We start from the raw sequence: 22,391 nt of genomic DNA on the forward strand, positions 1-22,391 counted from the left end.
GTTTCTGAATATGGGTTCTCCCTGGGAGTGTAGTTGATAATACCCAATGATAGCTTCACTGGAGAAAACTGATTTTCTCTTTCCCAGAAATTAATTCTAGATAATTTGTGGGTTAGGAGTAGGACTTTGCATCTTCTTTCCCTTCTTAGTTTTGGGGCCTTATCTGGCTTGAACACACATCTTATGTGTGCTGCTAAATTCTCTGTGAATTCATGTTTGTATAAGTCCTGTTGTATTTGAAAGAGATTGTTTCCTTGGAGTTAGCACTCTGGCTTTTATAATCTTTGCATCTCTTCCTCTCCATTGCTCTCCAAACCTTGAGGAGAGGGGTTTGATGAAGACATCCCATTTAGAACAGAGTGATCCAAAGTCTCTCTCTGCATAGTCCAGTTGTGGGTCTCTGTGTTAATTCCCATCTACTGCCAAGATGCTTCTCTGATAGAGTTTGAAGGGGCACTGATCCGAGTAAAGCAGAGTGTCACTGGGAGGCATTGCTGTGTTCCTTTAGCAGAATGATAGTGTTTTCCCTTAGGCCCATCACCTATCTAGACAGACTCTATGGTACCATAGCAGTATAAGATTTGGGTTCTATCTCATGGGGCGAGCCTTAAATCCAGTCAGAAAGTGAGTGAGTACTGCTGTAACATCTGTGCCACTGTACACAGTATATTTTCTATGCTGTATGTTGTTGGATGTGGGCCTGGGTGATATGGATGATTACTGTTCACTCTGTTAGCATGCGGAGTACCTTCTAACACCATGCATGCTAGTTAGTAGAGGTAAAGCTTCTAGTTAGCAACTAGTTTAATTTCTCCATGTTCAGTGACATAAGTAAATGTCCTCATCAAATTTTTCCTTACTATCAGGTTGTGGAAAGCCAACAATAGCCTTGGCGTTGAAGAATAGGACCAGGGGATCCTTTTGGCCAACAGCTCAACAAGATGTAGCCCATTCTTGGAATTAGAGGTTTTACCTAGTGGCATAACATGTCTAGTTGTTGCACTGTTTCTCCCCTTGTATGGTGACTCCATTTAAAGTCCTTTTATTTATGTATATATTTTAGCTTTTATAGTAGTAGGTTCTATATGTTTTTTCAAAGGGCCTTTAGTGTGAGTTGTCCTCCCCATATTTCCTCCTTTACCCCTCCCCCAATCATCCTCTTCTAGTATCCTCTTGATCTCTTCTTGAGACTGTTCTTTTTCCCCTTCCTTGAGGTCTCCTCCTCCACCCTGGTCCCTTACCGAAGTACTTAACCCCCTAGTTACCTGGATTTGATAAGTGCTTTCTAAAGGGTTTGTGCCTACTTTATATTTAGCTAGCAGTGTGATTCTAGCTACTTCAAGTCTGTACTAGTTCTTGGAATTACCCTTTCCATTTAGTCCATTCTTGTAGAGTAGTAGACAAGCAATAGTAACTAATTTTAATCTGAATTAAGTTGCTTTTTCTTTTCATGTTTTTATGTTCTCAAAAGTGTGAGTGTGAGTGTGTCCCGTGTGTCCCCTAATGAGTTCAAAAGTGTGAGTGTGTGAGTGTCCCGTGTGTCCCCTAATGAGTTCAAAAGTGTGAGTGTGAGTGTGTCCCGTGTGTCCCCTAATGAGTTCAAAAGTGTGAGTGTGTGTGTGTCCCGTGTGTCCCCTAATGAGTTCATTAGGGTTGTGCACCTGAGCACGGACGAGAGTCTGCTTACAAGACAAGAGATGTCTTGCTAGTGGCTACATTACTGGAGAATATGTCTTTGACTCCCTCACCAATCATTAACTATGCTAACTGCTTACTCTTGTGCAGGTTTGAGTAGGTAATCATAGCTGCTGTTTGTTCAAGAGTCCAGTAACCATGTCATGTCCAGAGTCAATATTACGCACTTCCTGTATTAGTTAGGATTCTCTAGAGAAACAGAGCTGATAGAATTATGTACATTGACTCACTCAAGAAAAATCTATCACAGGTGAACCCATCAGCTTGACTTTTGGTTAGTGCCAGATGCAGTCACATTGACAAGAAAGAATAGCAATTATAACCTCACACATTTTTAAAAATAGATTAAGTGGAGACTTACTAAGGTGCCCAAGCTGGTCTCATTTGTGGGTTCAAGTGACCCTTCGACTTTAGTCTCCTCAGTTGCAGAGACTATAACCATGAGATACCATTTTAGGTCCTGTTAGGTTTACCTTTCTGTTCATTATTGCCGATGCTGTTTATGTCTTATTTGAGAACTTTCATTTTCCAAAGGCAGTGAAGAGAATTCATTTAAAATATAAGGACACTCTGACTGTTCCATGTCACGCCATGTAATCACCAGGGTTGACAGCAGAATTGGCTGTCTAGAGAAATGTCTTCGGTTGTCTCACCCTTGTTGTGTGCCTGGTGAAGAAGATCGTGTAAACAGTAGAGGTGGACTGTTCTTCCATCAAACATGTATGGATAGCTGCACTCTTTGCTCGGACCTACAAACAAGGGCTAAGATAATTATTCTCTGCTTTCTTCTAGAAGTGTTTATTTTTCACTTTTCAGGTTTTGGTTCTATTATCCTCTTGTAATTTATGTTTGAGTTAAAGTGTAGGAAAATTATTATTTTCCCTATTGGGAAAATACCCTATTGGGTATTCAGTGACCCTGTATAATTCATTGCATTTCTCTCCTGCCTGAGTTTGAGTCAAATAAAATGTATTTGTGGGTCTATTTCTGGATCCTGTATTTTGTTGCATTTGTTTATTTGTATATCCTTGCTCAGTTCTACACTATTGCAATTTACTATAATTTGCTATTTGGTAGCATAGTTGGCTGCCATTGTATTTCTGCAGAATAAGCTGGCTGTCTTTCCCTTTCTGTTTCCAAATGAAACTGTCAAGTCAAATGTTTGCACAAAGGCAACCAATCAGGAATCAGGGGTTTTCCCCACTAAAAATGTGCATCCATTTACGGATACAGAAGACCTAATAATATTAGGTCTTATTACCTGTGAACATCCTTAACTCTCATTTGGGTTTATTAGTTCTACCCACAGGGTTTGATGTTTTTGAGTATGTGGAGCTTAGACATTTTTTACTTAGTTTTAGATATTTGATTTTAAAAACATAGTTCCCCAAATTTTCTTTTTTAAAATTTTATTATTACTTTGATTGTATAATTTGTTGGCGTTGGTATGTGTGATATACAGCACACTTGTGGAGGCCAGTGAACAACTTTGTAGAGTTGTTTTTCTTCTTCCACCTTATGTGGGTCATAGGAATTGAAGTCAGGTCCTTAGATTTGTGTAGAAAGTGCCTTTGCTAGCATCGCACTAACCCTGCAATTTAGTTGCAGAGTACTATTTATAAAAGTATAGTTCTTTGTCATATAAATGTTAGCCAGTAACCTTGCTTGAGATCACCTGCAGCTTCTACTGCTTGATATGTATTTCTGCTTATGAGATGTAGATACCTTCATAGACTTAGGAAGAAAAACACTAAAATTTTTTTCAAAGGTTGAATATAGAAAATAATGGCACAAAAATTGTTGTGTTCTTTATTTGGAAGTAATTTCGGTCCGGGCATATTTGCTACAGATACTTTTAGTTGTAAAAGAAAATGAGATATTAGTCTATTTTTTCCGTAGACCTGTTCATCTTTTCCTTACAAAGGTAATCACTCATTCACGTTGTTTTCCTTAACATGAATTCATTGAAAGCATATTGTTTTAGTGTTGTATCTGAATGGCTTTACTTTCTCACATGATGGCGTGGTAGTTTTTTCTGACTTTGGCTTAGTGCTGTGCTTTTGTGATCTGACTCATCCCATCAGTTCAGTTATAATACACGTAGCAAAGACCACATGTGTGCTGTCCAGTCTTATTGTTCAGATGGCTGTTGTATGTTCTTGTGAACATACTTCCTTAAATTTCTGTGGTAGGTATCATTTAGAGAGTTGCTGGTTCAGCTTTATGATACTTCTGTTCTGTTTTGACAAGGTGAAAAGCAACCTTTTTCTGTGTGTGGTTTGCCAGTTGTCTGCTACGTTATTGGGTTTTTTTTGTTTGTTTGTTTGCTTTTTTCTTAGAAGTTCTCTGTGGTCTGAGTTTTAACTGTCTGTGTGTTATCTGTATTGTTAAGCTGTGGCCAGTCTCCTTTATTCTTTGTCCTTGTTCCCCCACTCTGTTCTGTTTTCTTGTTGTTCCTAAAATTTATCTGTAAACAAATATACCAACTGTTGAGAAAAGTTAAATACATAGTTTTAGAAGTTATTCATTAGTATGCATGTTTATATTTGTGTGTGTGAAAATGATGGCATGTGCAGGATAGTGCACACATGAAATTCAGGAGACAACTTTTAGAAATTCTCTCCTTCCATTGTTGTATCTTGGGATTGAATTTAGTAATCTGGTTTGCTTGTGGGCCCAAGATGTTGAGATTGTGTGTGTGTGTGTTTCATATTTAGAAGAAAACAAAAGTATTTTTAAAAAACTAAAATATCTTTAAGATAGATATTGACAGATATTACATAAAAAGTGGTTTGGATATATGGCACAATTTACATAATCAGTCTTTCAAACAGTATATTGTATTAGCTACTTTAATTTTTTAGTTAAGTAGAAGTTCATTGGCCAATGGGATATTTAAATGATCATAGATTATACTTCCTGTACCTGGGAAACATAAGACCATAAAATGACTTTGAGAATATTAAGATCTGTTAAGAGAAAAATACTTATTCTTAGATGTGTAGCTATTTAAATGCATTACAGAAAGAAAGGAAAGTTGACACCTTATCTTAATATAATTGTTAAACTACTGTCTTTAATTTTTTCACTTATCAGAGGAAGTGAAACAAATTGCATTTTCTCTATTGTTGCTCTTTTGTTGCATAAGCAAATTACAGCTCTAACTTAGAAGTACATTGTAGTAGTTGTATGCCTGTGAGAAACACCTGAAGTGTCCACAGTGGCCTTCACAGAAGATATCCTGGTTCTTCAGTAGCTAGTGCAGTGCTTCATTAGTCTAGTCTAGGTCAACGGTTAAGAGTTCCTAGGAAGAAAAGTATATGGCATTTTTAGGTTCAGAACAAAACAGCATAAAAATACATCTGTATAATGGTATTCACCTATATACTCACCTGTCTCTCTTATATGCTAATTTCCTGTGTATCTCCTTTGTGTGATAAGTTGCCTATTTATATCTTTTGTACAAATTTGAAAATCAGATTTTTAATTTTATTATTGAATTTTAATGTTTTGCATATGTTGGATAATAAACTGTGTGAAGTATTGTTTACCAAAGGTATCTTTGGCTTTTCTTTTTATTTTCTTACAGGGTCTTTTATAGAGCAGAAGCTTCTAATTTCAGTAAAATTCAGTTAAATTTCTTGTTTGGTAGATCATATTTTAGGTTTTGTTACTAACAAAGCAAAAAGTAAAATAAGTTATTGATGAGACTGGGTGTGGTGAAGGGTGCGGCTGTGTAACTGCAGCTCTCAGGAAGCTGAGGTGTGGGTGTGTGGGGGTCCCAAGTTCTAGGTTTATGTCAAAGTGTCAGAATCAAGGCCGGCCTGGGGTGCTTAGTGAGGCCCTATTTTTGAAGAATAAGTGAAAAGTGTCAAACCAAGCCCCAATTCATTTATGAACCTTGTAAATTCATTTTATATTTAGGTCTTGTATCCATTTTGAGTTATATTTTTGTGGGCTTATGGTCTATAACTGAATTTCTTTTTTAAATCTACAGTTGTTTCAGCATGGTTTGCTATAAAGCTTCTTTTCTCAGTGGTTTTAACTTTCTTTTTTAAAGACCAGTTGACTGTGTGTGTCTGTGGTTCTATTGCTCTCTTTGCTGTTGCATGTTTTTTGGTATATCCTTTGACCAATGCCACATAGCCTTAATTATTGGAGGCTTATTTTAAGTTTTAAAGTCCTTTGTTCTTTTCCTTCAGTTTTCTTTTGGCTCTTCTGGAGTTTATAACTCTAACACTTTTCTACACCCATGCTTCAGCAAATTTGGAATCTGAGTTTACTGTGCTGCTGACACTTTGTTACTAGACTAAATCTATTTAACATAGGATCAACTAACAAACTGCGTTCCTTAGTATTTAGCTAGAAGAGTTGAATACTTAATTTTATGCAAATTTGTGCATACATGCTTACAGCAGCTTTATTTTTTTAATTGCCAAAATTTAGACAACAGTAGTACATCTTTCAGTGCATGATCAGAGAAATAAATTGTAGTAGATCCAGATAATTGACTATCATTGGATTGTTGCCTATCATTGGCAGTGAAAACACGTTCTATGATAATGTAAATGTGTAATATATGTTATATTACACATTCAAACGAGGTATGTACAAGAAGTGGACTCTGATGTAATCCATGGAGATTGAGTGATACTGGTGTGCCACTGTGGGCTTAGAGCTACGATAAATGTACTATTGTGCCAGGGAATACTGATAACAGGAAGGCATGCATATACAGAGATGGGAGATTTGTGAGAAATTGTTATACCTCTTACTCTAAAAAATACTCTCTAATGTTAAAAATAGACTTAAGTGTTTCAGGTAAAATGACGTTTGCATTTAGAAAGCTTGAAAGTATTACATTCATATTAATTTTCAATTTACCAACTTTGGTGCCATATTTGAAACATTTTTAAAAGTGGATTGCTGAGAAGGCATCGTCTAAGCTTACTCCAGTTGGACTATGTTGGAATAATGAAGAGGAGAAGATTGTTATATGCTAAGTTCTTTGATTCACCAACTCCTTCCTTTAGTGTCAACCCTTTGTGATTTGTAACTTCAAAGAAATGGTTTTGAAAATGTCTTTTTGGGAAGAGCAGAGAGGCTGAGATGGCTAAGTGAGTAAAGTTCTTGTTGCTCAGGCATGAGGACCAACGTTCTGATCCTCAGCATCCGTAGAAAAGTCAGTTATGGAATAATAATGCCAGTAATTCCCAGTGATGAAAGAGCAGAAACAGGCTTAAGGTCTGAAGAGCTTGTGGCCAGTCACACTAGCCAGTTGATGATTACAGTGACTTAAAAGATAAAATGGATGGAGGAGCTAGAGAAAATACCCAAGGAGCTAAAGGGATCTGCATCCCTATAGGTGGAACAACATTATGAACTAACCAGTACCCCGGAGCTCTTGACTCTAGTTGCATATGTATCAAAAGATGGCCTAGTCAGCCATCACTGGAAAGAGAGGCCCATTGGACTTGCAAACTTTATATGCCCCAGTACAGGGGAACGCCAGGGGAGTGGGGGGGGAGGGTATGGGGGACTTTTGGGATAGCATTGGAAATGTAATTGAGGAAAATATGTAATAAAAAATATTTAAAAAAAAAAGATAAAATGGAAGGACTGGAGAGATGACTCAGTGTTTACCAGTGTTTGTGCTCTTCCAGAAGACCTGAGTTCAGTTCTCAACACCATCACCGAGCAGCTTACAACTGCTTGCATTTCCAACTCCAGAGGATACAGTGTCCTCTCTGGCCTCTGTAGACATCCACATCCACTCAAAGAAGGTAGTGGGGTGGCTGGAGAAAATGGTTTTGTGGTGAAGAGCATGCACTTCTTTTGTAGAGAGCCTGAGTTTGGTTCTTGGCACTCACTTTGGGCAGTTCACAGTAACCTGTAACTCCAGATCCAAGGGTTCTGGCACCCTCATCTAGCTTTTAGGTACTACATTCATGTGCACATACACCCACACAGACACACATGCATGCATATAATTAAACATAAATCTTAAAAAAGAGATAGAAATGTACAGAAGAGGATACTTGGCATTGACCTCTGGCCCCAATACATGTATAAACCTGTCTCAGTCAGGGTTTCTATCCCTGCACAGACATCATGACCAAGAAGCAAGTTGGGGAGGAAGGGGTTTATTCAGATTACATTTCCACATTGTTGTTCATCACCAAGGAAGTCAGGACTGGAACTCAAGCAGGTCAGGAATCAGGAGCTGATGCAGAGGCCATGGAGGGATGTTCTACAGGCTTGCTCAGCCTGTTCTCTTATAGAACCCAAGACTACCAGCCCAGAGATGGCACCACCCACAAGGGGCCTTTCCCCCTTGCTCACTAGTTGAGAAAATGCCTTACAGCTGGATCTCATGGAGGCATTTCCTCAACTGAAGCTCCTTTCTCTGTGATAACTCCAGCTTGTGTCAAGTTGACACAAAACTAGCCAGTACAAAACCCATATGTAACACACACACACACACACACAAACTTTCCCCCACAACACACAGTAAAAAGAGCAACAGAAACTATACTCTGTACTGATAATGAGTGTTTAAAGAAGTGTTAAGCTTCCCCAGTGCATAGTTTGAAGACACATAACTTGTCTCATCCTAAATACTACAATAGTAATCTTTCTGATTTTCAAAGTATCTGTGGGATTCAAAATTCCACTGTAGCTAGTGTATCTAGGTAACCAAGGTATACATAATTTAAAACTAACTTTCAGTACCACATACAGTGCTCTTTACTATTAGTGAAATATTATGTTTAATAATAGTATAAATGTTATACCAGGATTCAAAACATTCTGACTTCATACGTCTAATAAAAACTAAAAATTGGGCTGGGCATGATGGTACATGCCTTTAATCCTTGTGCCTGCTAGGTAGAAGCAGGCTGGTCTCTATGAGTTGGAGGATAGCCTGGTCTACAAAGTGAGTTCCAGGCCAGCCAGAGCTATATCGTAAATTCCATTTGAAAAAGAATCAAGAACAAAAAAATATTTTTTGATGGCAATAGTACAATAAATTAATACATAAATGAAAAATTAAAGGAATTTGATAAAGCAATAAGTTTATCTGCATAAGAGTATTTTAGATAGGTAAAGGATAAACTATATTATAGGAAAATGATAAAAAATAAGTAACTTTATAGAGAAAGGAAATCCCGAATGAAAACAGATAAAAGAGATTGCCAAGTTGTTACAAATTGGTACAGATTTTAATCAGAGAAATAGTAAAAGAAGATTGATGGCATCAGATAATTTTTGCTGGCTTTAGATGGAATTTTAGTGGAGAGAGTAAGACTCATTAAAGAGACTTTATTTCAAGTACAACCAAGCTTTTAATTAAAATTCTGTTTTTCTTTGTCTAGGTTACTTTTACAAAGCGAAAGTTTGGATTGATGAAGAAAGCCTATGAACTCAGTGTGCTCTGTGACTGTGAAATAGCACTCATCATTTTCAACAGCTCTAATAAGCTGTTTCAGTACGCTAGCACTGACATGGACAAAGTCCTTCTCAAGTACACCGAGTATAACGAGCCTCATGAAAGCAGGACGAACTCGGATATTGTTGAGGTAACTCATATTTAGTAATGTGTGAATTATAAATAATACTTAACGTCACATTGCTTTGTAGTTCTAAAACATAGAAGTATTTCCTAGAAGTTCCTAGAGTCGCTACCTGATGGCCCATTTTGGCTGTAAACTTCCTATTTATTCAAACAGAATGAATTAAGCTCTCTACCATACAGACCTAATGTTTAAGCGGTATAATTTTTTTTATCAGCGATTGCTTATTTTGCTTTAAAAACAATACCTGTAATTTTAACATATCTTAATTATTTTACTATAATGTATATCAGTAATAACTCACATTAGACATAATGAGAGGGAAGCAAATTTTTGACAGTGCCTTGTGTGTCGAGGCAGGGAATCCTGTCCTGCTTATTTGAACACATTCTATTTAGTATCTCTCATAGGTTTGTCAAACCAACTCAGTTTAAAACATGAGGCTTTCTGTTTGATTTGCTTTTGCTTTTGCTTGTTTTTTAAAGGCATAGATTCACTATGCAACTTAGGCTGGTCTTGAACCGTCCTCGTTCCTCTGCTTCATAAATACTTTATAGTTGCAAGCCACCTCACCCAATTTCTTTGAACATCTTCTGATGATATTTTATTTTTAAGTCAACTTCACAATTACCTTTGGGTACTTTTATGGTTATTCTTTATATTTAGAGGGTTTGCTTTATTTTTTCTTTTGAGAATGTTTTCATTGCTTTAAAAATACTTTTATTGACTTAGTTATCTGTATAACTATTAGAAATAAATCACATACATTAGGCATTTCCTTGGGGAATGTACTGAAACCATGTAAAGATGACACAGCCGTAAATGGATGAGAAGAAATAAGCTGTGAGTTAATATTTTACATTCAACAGTTGAACTGCAGGCGAAGATACTTACAACTCTCATCTTATGTACAAATGTAATTTGTCTTCACCCATAATAATATAGTTGTGAAAAATGCATTTAATTTTTCCCTGAGTCTTTCTGCATTCTGGGTTCTTTTTTGGACAGTGATTTAGTTTTTTACCGGAAAAAAACCCTCCTTATATTATAGTTTATGGTTATTAATGAATTGTTTCAAATGAGAAGTAAAAGCATGACATATATACAGCCACAACCAATTTACCCAGTTTTATTTAAGGAATACTACTTTAAACCTCCTATGAAATGTGTTTAAAGGGTTTTTTCTTTTTTAATTATGCTTTTGTTAATCATTTTGATATGACTCCAACTTTAGGAACACTATTTAGTATAGTTAAATTTATGTCATTTGACAATTCCTGTTATTTAGCACATATGCTCTATCTTAGAACTTATTTGCAACACAAATTATATTGTACATTTTTCCTATTAGATCTCATAAGCACATTTTGTATTATAATATGATAAAGTATATCGTCTTAGTAAGTTTTACCAGAGACTTTATATCTAAATTTACTTGAAATGGAAAACATCCATAATATATTTGAAATAGCCTTTTATTTTCAACATGTCTAAGTCTTGTCAAAAGCTCCACAACCCTTCACTGAGCAGAGGAGTGGAGTTGGGAGCAGGTAGGGATGCTGATTGGTTTCTTTGAGAAAGATGAGCTCCCTCTTAACCCTAACCACTCTACTCTTTCATTGCAGCAGTGTGGTCTTGGCCTCTGGAAATTGAGGGTTCTTCGCACAACCTAAAGCTAACTTCTTTAGAGAATGTGAAGAATATAATGTGGTTTAAGCCTCTCAGAATTTTCAGACTACCCCAGTCTTCATCTCTGTGTGGTCAGCAATCAAAGTGTAAGAGAGTAAAATCCCAAACCTTTTTAGCAGCCTTGTATGTTACAGTCTGCTTCAGTGTGTTCAGTGTGAGTGAGACTTTGACAGGCAATTACCCATTGGGATTTTTACGTTTTGTTTTTTTTTTTGAATTTGTGCATATATGTGTGCTTGCATGAGTTTATATGCACCACTTGTGTCCAAGGTTACAAGGTGCCATGTAACTGCTAGGTATCAAACTTAAGTCCTTATTGTAAGAGCAATAAGTAGTCTTACCCTTGACGTTAAGTCTCCAGCCCTATCCATTCAATTTTGAAGTTTATTTGTAGTGTTCCTTTTATAAGTAAACTGACATGAATCTTACTAATAGTTCTCTATAAGTTATAATTTTATAGTACATAGGAATAATTATATTAAAATTATTGATTTTTTTGTGATAGAAAAACCTTAAGGCTTTCTTTATTTATGGGCTTTATTCTTTGTCTCCTTCTAGATAAGGTCTTATGTATTCTAGTCTGGCCTCCAACTAAATGGATAATGACTGATTGTTCTGCCTTCATTGAGAATGCTGAGATTATTTGTGTATATCCACATACCTCTTTTTTATACCATTGGGAATCAAGCTCAGGGCCTCATGTGTGCTAGGTAAACAGTTAACCAACTGAGCCACAGCCCTGGCCTTACTTCATTTATATTAAAGTCTTTACATCCAAACAGGCCTTCTTTCACTTAAAAAGACGATACAGTGTATTCTCCCAGGTAGTGTATAAGTATGCTACGTTTATGTTGAACATCTATAAGATTTTTTGTGGACCAAAGTTAAGTTTATAGGTAACAGTAATAACAAAGAGCTTCTAATGAGCCAGACTCAAAGAACTTTACAAGTATCTCACTGGAAGAGAACTTGAAAATATGTGTGTTGTTGTTGGCCGTCATTGATTCCCTTTTATACAGTTTCCTTTCAAACACTTGCAGTTGTGGGCAACCACTTTTAGTATCCATTTATTGATATGTCTCATATGTTGGGGGCTTCTGTGCTATGAACTCTGAGGGAGTTATTATTTAGGAATTTGTAATTTAAACCTCAGGAATACCGTGGTTTTATAAACCACTGAGTTACATCTGTGATTAAAGATTTTATATAAATAAACTCCTAACAAGTTTATAATGAGGCTTTGGATTTCTTGGCTATCTCATGTGGGTGAATAAACAAACAGGTGTAAACATTTGTAAATAATCTACTTTAAATAAATTCTACTCTGTGGCATCCTTAACATGCGGGCCCTTTTGAGATTACTATGAGAAGAAAGATGGGCACACTGTGCCCTTAGCTACACCTGCATATCACTGTGCAAGACTGTATGTATTAAGTCAGTGCAGTAAGGGCAGATAGCTTTTTGAGAGTAGTATACAATTAATATTGCACGGGATGAGCATCAACTAATGTGAAAATCTGAAATGCTCTTAAATCTGAAGTGTCTGGCACCAGTTATTTTACATAAGGGTAATTGGTATTTGAATATTTTGGTTTTATTTAACTATAGATATTAGAAACTCATGGAATATTGGTAATTCTTCCTTATTTCATATGTCTATGTTTTATAACCAGTCCTAATATTTTAATTTAAAATTAAAAGTGTTTATTAGTTAAGTTTTTCTATAGGTTTTTTTTTTGACAGATTTACATATTTTAAATATATTTGGGGATTTAAAAATGAGGTTTAGAGTGGATAGTAGGGATGGATATACATACATACATACATACATACATACATACTTTTATTCCCAAGAAAGTTGAGTACAGATGCCTCTTAACTTAAAATGTGCTTATGTCCTACTAAACTAGAAATTGAAAACATTGGCAATTGAAATCCACCTAACTTGCCAGATGTCAGCTCAGCAGCACAGCATGCTGCAGAGTCTAGGTTGTTTATCTGATGATGCCAGACTGCCTGAGAGCTTTAACTGTGCCCCTGCCAACATCCTGACAGAATACTGCACTGCATATTATAGCCCCAGAAAATGCCGCAATTCAAAGCATATTTTCTACTGAATGCATATGCTTTTGTATTACTGCATAATTAAAAATTGTAAGTCAAACCAACAGAGGAATATCAGTAAACAGCAATGGAAATTTATACAGTTGTTAATTAGGGAATTGTCATTAGATTTCTCTTTGTAAGAAATTTCATGACTTAATTTCTTTGAAATGATGAGTCAATATTACATTTAAAAACATATATTATTTAAAATGTTTATATATTGCTTTTTAAAAATACATTTTTTACACAAATGAGTTTTAATATTTTGTCTTCTATTCTTTAAAAGTGTTGATGAGTTTATTCATATCAACATCAAGAATATTTAATTATCATATTGGTAAGATATTTTTATTCCATTGGATAGATGCATCTTATTTTTTAATGTCTTATTTACTCATGTTATATAGACTTATATCCATAAACTCAGGGACATTGAAATTGTGGCTATTGCTGGGAATATTTACAAAATTTCCTTCCAGGTTTAAATCAGTATCTGGCTGCTCTGTTTAGTTCTAAGTGGTAAACTTTTTCAAACTATACTTTTTTTTTTAAATTATTTTATTTATTTACATTTCAAATGTTGGCCCCCTTGCTAGTCTCTCCTCTGCAAACTCCCCTCTCCTCCCAGTTCATTACCTCTAAGAAAGTGCTCCCCTCACCCACACATCCATACCTGCCTCACCGCAGGTATCCATACCTAGCATCCCCCTTTGATGGGGCAACAAGCCTCCACAGGACCAAGCACCTCCCCTTCCACTGTTGCCAGATAATGTAGTCCTCTGCTACATGTGTAGCTGGAGCCATGGACCCATTTATGTATACTCTCTGGTTGGGGATTTAGATCCTGGGAGCTCTGTGGGGTCTGGTCAGTTGATATTGTTGTTCTTCCTATGGGGTTGCAGTCCCCTTCAGCTTTCTTCAGTCCTTCCCCTAACTCATCCATTGGGGTTCCCGGGCTCAGTCCAATGATTAGCTGTGAGTATCTGCATTTGTCTTAGCTCAGAATACCTACGATACAACTCACAGACCATAATAAGCTTAATAAGCTTAATGAAGGCCAAAGTGTGAATGCTTCATTCCCACTTAGAAGGGGGAACAAAATCATGGGAGGCAGAAGAAGGGAGGGACCTTTGCTTCCTAGTTTACTGAATCCAGTGAAGCTCTGAAACAGTTTACCGTACATTAGTTTTATGCATCTCATTATAATGTATAGCATTAGTACCTATGATCGCTTTCTTTAATGGTTATCAGAGAATTAAGATCATCACAGTAAGAGTAGTGGGCAACATTTATTTAATGTTTACAATCTGATAACTTACTGTGTGCATGTGGTGTATGCATGTGTGCATGGTTGTGTGAGGAGCCAGAGGTCAATATGGATGACTACCTCTATTATTGTAAACCTGCTTTTTGAGACAAGGTCTCTTCACTAAAGCTGAAATTTAGTGATAGGGTCAGGGTGGCTGGAATTCATTTATCTCCATATTTCTGCCACCCCCCCCCCACTGGAGTTACAGATATGTACCACTGTACTTGCTGTTTTGCATTGGTCATGGGGATACAAACCCACTTCTTCATGTTGGCTTGGTTGGCACTGAGCTATTTCTTGAGCCCTCTGGTCTGATAGATTCATTATTTCACTTGTATTAACTTAGAGGATATTGAGGCACTGTGATTAATGGAATAAGATGATGATAACTTGGATTCTAAACTGTATGTTTGTGTTTGCATACATGTTTGTGGGTGCACATGAGGATACCAGAGGTTGACATTGGGTGTCTTCCTTGATCATTGTTTGTTTTATTTACAGAGGCAAGGTTTCTCACTGAACCTGGAACTTACCAAGTCTAGCTAACCAGCTTGCTCTGCAGGTCCCCTGACTCTCCCTTCCCAGCACAGAGATTACAGACTGGGATTATAACCAGCCCACCTTTTAATGGGATTCCTGGAGATATGAACTACTTATCCCTATATTTGCACAGCGAGCAGTTTGCCCAGACCTGTCTCCTCAGCCATGAAATGTCACATTTTTAGTTTTAATTTTTCCTACATTCAAAACACAAAGCAAACTGGAATTAATACAAAAAGAAAGAAAATAGAGAATTACTATAAAATGCACCTGTCGACTAGGAAATCAGAATGGGTTAGAGACAGCTCAGCAGTTAAAGCTGGTCTTTTAGAAGACCATGGTTTGATTCCCAGCACTCACATGGTGGCTCACAACTGTCTGTAGCTCCAGTTCTAGGAAATTTGACACATGAATAAATAATAATGGAATCTTTAAGATGAAAAAAAAAAGGTAGTAATAAAATTGACTGTGCCAGGAATACATTATTTAAGAACAGTGGTTCCCAAAATGTGGTAACCTGACTTATCAGTACTAAATCACTATGAACATTTTTAGAACCTAGTGTTTTGTTCCCCAACCAGACCTAAAAGAAAAATCTTAGAGATGAGGTCTAAGAAACTTGGTTTACTTGTTCTAAGTGGAGTTGTAAACCAACAGCTTGAAGTGAGCACACTTTTTTGACAGTGATTTTTAGCTTTTTCAAACATTTTATTCATGAAAATATACCCTGAATTAATTTCAGATATTGAGCAAGTCTGAGTCATATTTCTAAGAAATCTTTTCAAAGTTTAAATAGTATACCAAATATTGGTGTAAGTTGCCATTATATAAAACATTAAATTTGAATTTGTAATACTGCAGACCTAGAGATTTTTTTTTTGGTTGGTTGATATTTTGATTTTATAATGAACAGTGCCAAAATGCCATTTCACATAAATATGGAATACAAAGTGGCAGAACTATGATAAGGACTATTTCAGAAGCTAGAAATCCTGTCATAATCTTAAGCCAAACTTCATAATACTGTGTGTGTAAATTAATAACTCAAGTAGCAATTCTACACCATTCAGGATCACCCCAAGACACACTAATTTGAGAAATGCTAACTAATAACAGTAGAAAAATTTAATTGTTTTTCCATGAACTACTATGGGTCCGTATGCAGAAACCTTGGCATGTGTAATAAGAATACTGCACTTCACAATGGACAGCAGTTTTAAGTGGCAGAAATCTTTCAGGCAGCATTAGTTGGTGTTCCATGATGTGACGGCATGCCCAGTGCAAAGCGTGAGTTGAGAACGACTGTGAGCACCCACTCACCTTTAACCTGAGTGCTGGGGATCTGAGCTGCATGCTGCATACTGTGCAGGAAGCAGGTTAGGCTTTGGTTTGGTTTTGAGTGTTTGTTGAGGCAATTTTTAGTCCAGACTAGCTTTAAATTCTTGTTGTAGCAGAGGCTACTATTGACTTTTGGTCCTCCTGTGTCCACCTTCCAAGTACTACAGTTACAGATGTGTGTCGCTATGCCATGTGTGACCTTGAATTAATTTGAAGCTATTGCATGTTCATAAACTTTTTATTGTTGCCAAATTTTTGTAAACCCCAAATTCATTTATTCCATTTGGAGTTGTGACCATAGGTGAGCAAAAACCAAAATTGTTGAGTGGCTCCTGTTTCTGAGTATCATCTGGTCTGGACCATACAGTAGTGGAAGACACAGTTCCATTTGTATTTTCTGACAGTCTAACACTGTCCTCAAAGAAGCTTTGTGAAGCATTGCCCCCCATCCACCTCCAGCACCCCATATTATAACGAGAAATGGAACAGACAGGGAGTGCTTAAGAGGCTTGCCTAATGTTTTACAGGGCTCCAGTTGGAGCAGCAGGCGAAGGAGAAGATAATGAGGCATCTGAAGACAAGACAAAGCTTCCCTCCTCCACCTCCAGCCCCTGCCCTGCCCTGCTCGTTTATTCCTTACAGAGCTTGGAGCAGCAGGGTGATGGATGACTCACAGGGTGAGGCGCACAGTCCTGCCGCCTCCTCCACAAGTCCTTGCACCTTCCTCTTCCATAGCAGTCACCATAGTTCTTGCTATTTCACATTTACTATTCTTGTTTTGATACCTGTTTGATATTATTGTTCATTATATAGCTATTGGCTTTTATTTGTGTGCTTTTTAATAAGGAACTATATACAGTTCCTTATTAAAATGCAGTCTTTCTCGAGATCATACTTATTCCATGAGAGGTTAATGTTAAAACAGAAATGAAAGTGCACTGGAAGAAAACTTAGGGTTTTACTGCTATGAACAGATACCATGACCAAGACAACTTTTAAAAGGATGACATTTGACTGGAGCTGGCTTACAGGTTCAGAGGTTCAGTCCATTATCATCAAGGTGGGAGCATGGCAGCATCCAGGCAGATGTGGGGCCAAAGGAACTGAGAGTTCTACATCTTGTTCAGAAGGCAAACAGGAGAAGACTGACTTCCAGGCAACTAGGACAAGGATATTAAGGCCCATGCCCACAGTTACACACCTACTTCCAACAAGGCCAAACCTACTAATAGTGCCACTTCCTGGGCCTAGCATATACAAATTGTCACAGTCACTATAATAGAACTCGCATTTCCACAAGACATGTTTTTGTGACTGCTGATTAATATCGGTGTGTTCTTTTTATGTCCACATGTATCAAAGAATGAACATTGAAAGTTTTAATCAATCCATCCCATAATCAGCTTCCAAACGCTGACACCATTGCATACACTAGCAAGATTTTGCTGAAAGGATCCAGATATAGCTGTCTCTTGTGAGGCTATGCCGGGGCCTAGCAAACACAGGAGTGGATACTCACAGTCAGCTATTGGATGGATCACAGGGCCCCCAAAGGAGGAGCTAGAGAAAGTAACCAAGCAGCTGAAGGGGTCTGCAGCCCTATAGGTGGAACAACACTATGAACTAACCAGTACCCCCAGAGCTCGTGTCTCTAGCTTCATATGTATCAGAAGATAGCCTAGTCGGCCATCAATGTAAAGAGAGGCCCATTGGTCGAGCAAACTTTCTATGCCTCAGTGCAGGGGAACACCAGGGCCAAAAAGTGGGAGTGGGTGGTTGGGGGAGTGGGTGGGGAAGCATGTGGGGGACTTTTGGGATAGCATTGGCAATGTAAATGAAATAAATACCTAATTTAAAAAAAAGAAAACTACAAACAGTTTTTTACTACAGATGCATTGTAATAATTTTTTAAAATAATAAAACAGTAATAATGTGCCTTTAAACTTAAAAAAAAAAGAAAGTAAGTTTTAATCAAGTAAAAATGTTCTTTATTTCTTCTCTGGAAGGTCTAGAGTGCTTTTGTGAAATCTTTGTCAAGATTAGCGGAGGAGAGGAGGCTTGGGAGAAAGGTCGGTCAGAGGAACACTTGCTTTAGAGGTGACCTCAGCAACCCTTTATGGAGAATGCTCAGAGAAGGAAACGGGTTAAAAAGAAAGGAAAGGGAAAAGCATATTGTAGGTCAAGAGGTGGCTTAGGTGGGAATTAGAAAAATCGAATTGGCACTTTATTTTAAGTTTATATGAGCTAAGTATAGCTGAAGTGTGGCATTAAGAGGGAAGTAACTAAGAGCTGCATACAAACCAGATAGATCTTCATGACTTACTGTGGAGGTTTGGCTAGCCACTAAAAGAGTGGGATAGAATAGGTTTCAGATTGTGGACTTCTCAGGTAATTGTGTTGGAATTGCAAGATTACTTTAAAAGGGGGTTGCAGAAAAAGATAGAAAAGGTAAAAATATTATATGTAGTATTCTTCATTTTCTTTTTAAAAATTGGATATTTTATTTATTTACATTTCAAATGCTATCCCCTCTCCTGATTTCCTCCCCAGAAACACCCTATCCCATTCCCCCATCTCCTGCTTCTATGTAGATGTGCCTCCATCCATCCACCCACTCCTGCCTCCCCAACCTGGCATTCCCCTATACTGGGCCATTGAAACGTCATGGAACCAAGGGCTTCTTCTCCCATTGATGCCCGACAAGGCCATCCTCTGCTACATATATGGCTGGAGCCATGGGTCCTTCCATGTGTACTCCTTGGTTGGTGGTTTAGAACCTGGGAACTCTGGTTAGTTGAATTTGTTGTACTTCCTATGATGTTGGAAACCCTTTCAGCTCCTTCAGTCCTTGCTCTGACTCCTCCATTGGGGACCTGGTGATCAGTCCAATGGTTGGCTGAAAGCATCTACCTCTGTATTTTGTCAGGCTCTGGCAGGGCCTCTCAGGAAACAGCTATATCAGGCTCCTGTCAGCATGCACCTCTTGGCATTCACAATAGTATCTGGGTTCAGTGACTGTATATGGGATAGATCCCCAGGTGGGGCAGTCTCTGGGTGGCCTTTCCTTCAGTCTCTGCTCCACACTTTGTCTCCATATTTGCTCCTGTGAGTATTTTGTTCCCCGTTCTAAGAAGGACCAAAGTACCCACACTTTGGTCTTCTTTCTTCTTGAGCTTCATGTGGTCTGTGAATTGTATCTTGGGTATTCTGAGCTACATTTTCAATTATTGTACTGCTATTTACCACACTGCATGTCACATATATTGTTAAGATAGTGGGAATATAGTATAATTGGACACATTGCTACCTTTATCTTAATATAGTGACATTGGTTATTTTAGTATTTTAAAACTGAATTATTTTTGTTAGGTAGGTTCAAGGCCTCTAGACTGTTTCCCACCAAATATTATTTATCAGGGTATACATATTGTACTACTGCTTTTACATTAGAATATCATTTGAGCTCAGTGGTAGATGTGTCTAATCTTTTGATGTTGCAGAAATGACACCTATACAGTTTACTGGAGAACCATTTGACATTAGAAAACCCATCTCTCAAATTTCAGGGAAAAAATCATTTCAAAAGTTTTTTGCTTTTGTATTTATAACTGTTCTTGTCTGTATGTACCTCATGGGCCACAGTTGGGATAAGCCTTTGTGCCTATAAAATGAGAGATACATAGTTTAAATGATATTTCATTCTTTACATAACATTGGCTAATGCAGATACATAGTTTTTGAAACCTAATCCTTCAAATATATGACTTAATGCTAATAATGATACAGTTTTTAATCTTTTAAATTGTATTGTGGTTCAGGTCTGAATGTCTTTTCTTGTGTAGATCATGTCTATCTTTTTATTTTATACATTCAGCTCTGTACTTATAAAAATTCCAAATGGTAGTATAATATTTAGATACATTACACTTGGATAACTATACATTTGGTTGCATAACTTACAGTTTTTAGAGTTTTAGTTTGTTTGGCTAATTCAGTTTACTGAGTACTTTAACCCTGTGTATCCTGTGGGCGTCCAGTGAAGAACCTGGCTGAGTGATGAAGAGATTGAATAGGAAGTCTGTTTACTCAGCCGAAAAGTGTTTCCTGTAGTTCATGTTTTAATTATTATACAGTAAATCATCAGACAGTAAACCTGCTGTATTAGTTTTAAAGGCTAGCACTTGTAAAACTTGGCAAGAACACTGAGTGTCTAAGCCTTCTTGAATAAAATAAAGGTTAATTATCCTTTGTTGGAATTTACCTTTTATAATTCAGTGGAAAATATTTTTCTGCAATGCTTTTTTTTGTAGATTTTTTTTTCTTTTCTCATTTTCTAGGTTTAAATTGCTATTTCCAGACTCTACCTTGAAAATCTTTAAAATGTGTATAAAATGTTTACAAAAATGTGCAAAAGAAACAGGAATAAGAGCTAGTGTTTGTATAGAAATTTAGAAAATTGAGATTGTTTTATGCCACTAGTGTTTGTGTAGATTTATTGTCTAACATATAGTTAAGTGTTGTGTTAGTGTTTGGTACATCTGTATATGATATACATTGGTATAGATACTAAAAAATAATGCTTTCTATGTGTAGGCACTCAGTGAAGATATTTCAGTTTAGGCTTTTTAACTGTATTTGATCTTTCATTTGCTAGAAATTTCAAGTAAAATTTTGTATTTATTGATCTGGCTAACATATGTTGACATTACAGTCACCTTTTGAGTGTCACTCAGCTCAGTGTTTACTAGTCGGGGAGAGCAGTGTTAAAGTTACAAAGTTCCTGGGTTTTAACTGTTGACTGAAGTAATATATTCGAAAGCATGCTGAAAACAGTACCACATTAGTCAGCTCCCTCAAGTTACAAACTGGAGGTACAACTGAAATTACTCTTTTTTTTTTAATTTATTTTTTTTATTACGTATTTTCCTCAATTACATTTCCAAAGCTATCCCAAAAGTCCCCCATACCCCCCCTTCCCTACCCACCCATTCCCATTCTTTTGGCCCTGGCATTCCCCTGTATTGGGGCATATAAAGTTTGCAAGTCCAATGGGCCTCTCTTTCCAGTGATGGCCGACTAGGCCATCTTTTGATACATATGCAGCTAGAGACAAGAGCTCCTGGGTACTGGTTAGTTCATCATGTTGTTCCAACTATAGGGTTGCAAATCAGGGTTAGGAAATGTTAAAGTGATAATAACTGAATTTCCACAATTAGTGGAGGTCTATTGTCTCTAGATAAACCAAGTCTAAATGTAAACAGTAAAAATAAATAAATAAAATAGTAAAAATCTTATGTTCCCACATGTGTCATAGCAAAAATGTCACTGAAAACAAAAGACTGATTGTCTTCAAAACTGTGCTGACAGTTATTAAACAATAACACACTAACTCCGGAACCATTATAGGAAGTAAATAACATAGAATCCTATGCCTGAGGAAATAACTTAAGAAAAGAAGGATAAGACATAAACCATCTTGGAAACTAAAACAGCATATGCTTTGGTAGAAGGTGCCAAAACTAAATAGGGCAGCCACCATAAGAAAACACTGACCATTGGGTGACCAGTGGAGACGTCATATGGTCAAGTACCATATTTTCCAGTGTGAAGCTAAGATGTTCTTAATAAATAACTAAATGTTCTTTGTTGGGTAAAAAAGGAAAAGGCAGTTTCAAAGTTTTGTTTGTTTGTAAGTTTGATAAGTGAGAGAAAGACAGACAGACCAAGAGCCAGAACTTGATGTTTGTTGTCTCTCAGAGACTGTATCTCAGTACATAGTCAAGGCAGGCTTGAAACTTGATAGCTACAGTGGGCTGGCCTTGGGCATTCAGAGATCTGCCCCCCTTCCCTTCCAGACTGTTGAGATTAAATGTATGAGCTACCTTGCTGTGCCTTTTGAAGGTATTCATTGCTTCCTGGATTTTCATGTAATCAAAATAAGTTCTATTAAAGAACTGTAAAAGTTTTTCTCTCTGCAAACAAGCTGTCCCTTAGCTACCTAGTATATAGATTCTAGAAAAAAAAGAGCCCCAGAATGACTATGATAGAGGGACAGGGTAGGGAAGGAGTGTTACAACTGTTTTTATTTACTGTTCCTACAGTGAAGCTTAGGATTATAAAACTAAGATCTTAAAATTCA

General features: G+C 37.0%; 1 protein-coding gene across 7 annotated transcripts in view; it reads left to right on the top strand.

Annotated features, from left to right (window-relative positions):
• The window catches only part of Mef2a (myocyte enhancer factor 2A), a 131,962-nt gene that overhangs the window by 59,527 nt on the left and 50,044 nt on the right, over positions 1 to 22,391 (top strand). For all 7 annotated transcript variants that reach the window (XM_085841660.1, XM_085841658.1, XM_029479490.2 and 4 more), the window contains one exon: positions 9,072 to 9,275. In XM_085841660.1, coding sequence (XP_085697786.1) covers positions 9,072 to 9,275 — 204 coding nt within the window. The remainder of the gene's footprint in view (positions 1 to 9,071; positions 9,276 to 22,391) is intronic.

The sequence above is a fragment of the Mus caroli genome, unplaced genomic scaffold, assembly GCF_978045245.1.
Source record: "Mus caroli unplaced genomic scaffold, Mus_caroli_1 scaffold_8, whole genome shotgun sequence".
In the NCBI taxonomy this organism is placed as follows: domain Eukaryota; kingdom Metazoa; phylum Chordata; class Mammalia; order Rodentia; family Muridae; genus Mus; species Mus caroli.